Raw genomic sequence first — 4582 nt, forward strand, 5'->3', positions numbered from 1 at the left:
AAAAGGCGTAGTCCCTGATTCATGGAAGTCAGCCCTTGTCCATCCGATCCCAAAAAAAGGAGATAGTTCGGATCCGGCAAACTACAGGCCTATTGCTATTACCTCCCTACTCTCCAAAATCATGGAGAACATAATAAACCGCCAGCTCACGGTATACCTTGAGGGTCACCAGTTGATCAACGACCGGCAGTACGGCTTTCGCCATGGTCGGTCGACTGGCGATCTTCTGGTATACCTAACACATAAATGGGCGACGGCTATTGAAAGCAAGGGGGAAGGCCTGGCAGTTGGCCTGGATATAGCGAAGGCCTTTGATCGTGTATGGCACAAGGCGCTCCTCGCAAAACTTCCATCATTTGGGCTTCCCAAGAGCTTATGCAAGTGGACCTCCAGCTTCCTCACTGGGCGCAGCGTACAGGTCGTTGTCGACGGTTATTGCTCGAATCCCAAGCCCGTGAACGCTGGAGTGCACCAAGGCTGTGTGCTATCTCCCACGCTGGTTCTTCTGCATATCAATGATATGTTGGACACCGCCAATATACATTACTATATAGACGACAGCACTGGTGATGCCGTAGACACGGGCCATGCAGGTCTCTCTCGGGAAAACGTCGACCAGTGCCGGGAGAAACTTGTCTTCTATCGAGTCCTCTCTCGAGAAGGTCGCAGAATGGGGTAAGTTGAACCTTGTCCAATTTAACCCCCAGAAGACTCAAGTTTGCGCGTTTACCACTAAAAAACCCCATTTGCCGTATCACCGCTCTTCTAAAACACTTCCCTTAAAGCCTCGCCTAGTATCGGAATACTGGGTCTCGAAATCTCGAGCGATTGCCAATTCCGTGGCCATCTGGAGGGCAAAGCCAAATTGGCTTCCAAGAAACTGGGCGTCATAAATACGGCAATACTTCAAGCCGGCCCACATTCTAGCGCTCTACAAAGCGCAGGTCCGGCCTCACATGGAGTATTGCTGTCATCTCTGGTCTGGCGCACCCCAGTATCAGCTCGATCCATTTGACCGCGTGCAACGCAGAGCAGCTCGAATTGTCGGGGACCTAGCGCTCTGTGAACGGCTGGATCACTTGGCGTTGCGTAGAGACGTCGCTTCATTGTGTGTCTTCTACCGCATTTATCACGGGGAGTGTTCCGAAGAGCTGTTCAACCCGATTCCTGCCGCCGAATTTCACCTTCGCACGACACGCCACAAGTTACGATATCATCCCCACCATCTGGATGTGTGGCGGTCCTCCACAGTGCGGTTTTCAAGGAGCTTTCTTCCTCGTACTACGAAGCTGTGGAATAAGCTTCCTTGTGCGGTGTTTCCGGGACGATACATGGGTACTTTCAAGAAAAGCGCGTACAAAATGCCGGCAACGCTCTTGTGATTCCTCTGGTGTTGCAAGAGAGTGTGGGCGGCGGTGATCAATTAACACCAGGTGACCCGTACGCTCGTTTGTCCTCCTATTCCATAAAAAAAAAAAAAAACATTGTACTTACCCATAGGTTATACATTGTGTGTCTTCGATAACACGATTATGAAGATGACACACTAATTCTCGGATTTTATCTAAGTTAACTAAGATAAACGAACGAAATTGTGGGTGGGCAGGGCAACCATCACCTACGCTGTATTTACAATTTACAAACACCTATACCCAAAGTCAAATATTTTTATTTAATTTTTGAAACCAATTTTGAATCGTCAAGTTTTTTCATGCTACCACGGATTCGTGAAGCTGCTTATGTTCAGATGAAACGACAAGAAACTCAACAATTGCTGTTTTAAAATCATTATAATTATAATACAATAAGTATTCCATATTCTTATATGTATAATATAGAAGAAAAGTCTCCACCCATGTACTGACTCATCACAATATCTCCGGAACCATACGGTGTAGAGATCGGATTTAATGGAAAGCCACTTACAACCACGTAACATTACATGTAACTGTTGTCATGACAGACCATCTGTTGGGTCAGCTACAGATTACATTTACACATTTTTGTGTTTGTATGTATGTATTTGGTTATATTGTGTGTATGAATGTATATTTGAGCGAGTATATACTTGCATGTGAATGTTTGTGTGTGTGCAAAAACCCTCCCTTCAGGATTCAAATGAGGTGTGTGACTTGATGTAATTCCAATTTGGAGGCCGCTGGCCATCTTCTAAGTGAAGAGTGCTGGCATCTTGGTATGTGTGGCATATAGACATCCAAGGGTGGTGTTGTTGGTTTTGTGTCGGTGGTGTGGTTGTGGTGTTCATGACGGTAATTTAGTCATCCGTGTTGAATAGCATGTGTCTGGGTCGTCTCTTTGGTCAAGACTTTGATGCAGTGGCGACATGACTACCTCACCAAGATATTATGGTAATTGGTCACCTTTATTAAAGAAGTGTTGTGATGTCACCTTAAAGTGTTGATCAATCATCTAAAGATTAAGATAGTAAGTAAGTAGTAAGCCAAGTCTTTGTTCCAGTGGCCGTGTATCATCTTTATTTTCAAAAAAATATTTGACAGTGTGCCTAGAACAACACCACAGGAATATAAATATCTAAATGTGACAAAAACATGGATCACATAATATAAGTAGATCAATATAGCCTGACGACCTGTATAGCCGAGTGGTTAGCAATCCTACCTACTAAGCTAGAGGTCCCGGATTCAAATCCCGGGATGCAATCATTTATATGATGAATATGGATGTTTGTTTCCGAGTCATGGATGTTTAAATGTATTTATTTATGATTATATGAATTTATGTATGTTTAAGTAAGTATATTGTATTAAATATATCATTGTCTTGTAACCCATAACACAGGCTTAACTTGGGACAAGATAATTTGTGTAAAAAGTGTGTCAATATAAAATACTGTGAATTAAAAGTCACATTTGCAAAAATAATTTATTACTTATGTTATTTGCTTGAGAATACCTTGCCTGATTAGTGTCTGACACTCAGATGTTGGCAAGAAATGCCTACTATTCTTTTTCAGCATCACAACATCGCCATCTTCCAACTCAAGCTTTCCATAATCTGTTACACATAATACTTCAATGAATAATGATTTAGGTGGCCTCAAATTCTCAGTTAAATCAATCCCACTGTATCCAAGGTCTTGACCAAGTGACCTCATGTAACTTGCTAAATTAGTTGAGTATTTAGAAAACCATTCATATTCACTGTCCGAGAGCAACTCTCTTATATCTGGAGGCAGTATAGCACCAAATTCCCAGCGTAATGTCTTTATTTTGTTCATGCGATTATATAAATAGGCAAGTAGGCATCTTTTGTTACGCTCTAATGCAGAATGTCTCACTTGTACAGTTGTCCAAAGTGATTTATTCTCTGTTGTGGCATTCCTATAAATTAAGAGATAAGACTTGAAGTTGTAAGCCTTAAACATTTATTGAAATACTTTATACAATAGGATTCTTTTAAATACAATACTTAAAATAAAGACTTTCATTGCTGTCCCTAATAAAGCTCTGTGGGGTCAATCTAAAGGTGCTAAGACAGTTTAAACATGATGTGTTTAACAGCACAGTATTGAAAAAATAGTGATATTAGCAGCAAGCTGTTTAAACAGTTTTTAGTCGTGTCAAATCTGGACCGGGTTGATAGTCAACACTGGCTTGTGTATATTTTTAACGAAATCTCCATTTACTTACGCATCATTCATGTTCAACTTGTACAATACATGCATTTCATCGATGATTTGACGTACTATAACATCCTGCAAATATGAACGTATTTACGAGTTTTGTAACAGATAGGTAGATAATTAAATTATTAGTTATTTAATTGTTAATTAATAAAATATTTATTACACTATATTGATCCATTGTTTCACGACTCCTCTCAGATTCTTTTAATAATTCTATAACCTTTTCGCCAAACATTATAACGGAATTGATATGTATCTTCTTTAAACAAGAATTTTTAAGGCATGATATTATAAAAAAATCAAAGAATGACAGAAAGATGCATGAAGTTACTATCCGCTAATACGATAAGATAATCCAGAAAACAAAAAACATAATATTGACATTCACAATATTACTCAAATTAAATAAAATTCAAATTTTATTAAAACATCAACATTATCGCGCTTTTTTTGGTTTTTATGACATGGTAGGTAACTAAGAAGTCCGTGTCAGTCGACAGTGTCTAATTTCTGCTTTCAAACTGTTGTCAATTGTCAGAGCTCACCAAGAGCATCAACTTTTCAATAAACTGCTGTGCTCTCAAATGTTATACCTATCTAATAACTTATATATTTTAATATATAGAATAGACAAAATATCGAGAAGGGAATTATTATGAAACTCGTATATTAAATTTCAAATATATGTAAAATTAATTCAATATATAATATTGTGGAGACTAACGGTTTTAAACTCTATGTGGTATGTGTATCCGAGCGTGGCATTTGGAAATTCCTTTACAACGCAACTTGTCAGACCACATAAGTGACATTCAAATATATACACAGGAAATTCGTTCTTATGTTAATAACACAAAGCTAATTTTGCCTTTTTTGCGTTAAATGTTATTCGATAAGAGGAAACTTCATTTTATC

General features: G+C 39.0%; 1 protein-coding gene across 1 annotated transcript; it reads right to left on the reverse strand.

Moving 5' to 3' along the window:
• Nucleotides 1–2890: 2890 nt before the first annotated feature.
• On the reverse strand, nt 2891–4137 carry LOC126968750 (DNA replication complex GINS protein PSF1-like). The gene is made up of 3 exons (XM_050813862.1): nt 3831–4137; nt 3672–3736; nt 2891–3362 (listed from the first exon to the last, which is right to left on the reverse strand). Exons 1-3 carry the CDS (start codon nt 3900–3902, stop codon nt 2912–2914), a joined length of 588 nt encoding a protein of 195 aa, XP_050669819.1. The 5' UTR covers nt 3903–4137; the 3' UTR covers nt 2891–2911.
• Nucleotides 4138–4582: the final 445 nt, after the last annotated feature.

The sequence above is a fragment of the Leptidea sinapis genome, chromosome 16 (genome assembly GCF_905404315.1).
Source record: "Leptidea sinapis chromosome 16, ilLepSina1.1, whole genome shotgun sequence".
In the NCBI taxonomy this organism is placed as follows: Eukaryota; Metazoa; Arthropoda; class Insecta; order Lepidoptera; family Pieridae; genus Leptidea; species Leptidea sinapis.

What these genes read in the sequence shown, in the direction of transcription:
- LOC126968750 (XM_050813862.1), bottom strand. Translation starts at nt 3,902, where the DNA reads ATGTTTGGCGAAAAGGTTATAGAATTATTAAAAGAATCTGAGAGGAGT. An exon ending in AAACAATGGATCAATATAGT is followed by an intron (nt 3,737 to 3,830) that starts GTAATAAATATT and finishes TCATATTTGCAG; the next exon opens with GATGTTATAGTACGTCAAAT. An exon ending in AAGTTGAACATGAATGATGC is followed by an intron (nt 3,363 to 3,671) that starts GTAAGTAAATGG and finishes CTTAATTTATAG; the next exon opens with GAATGCCACAACAGAGAATA.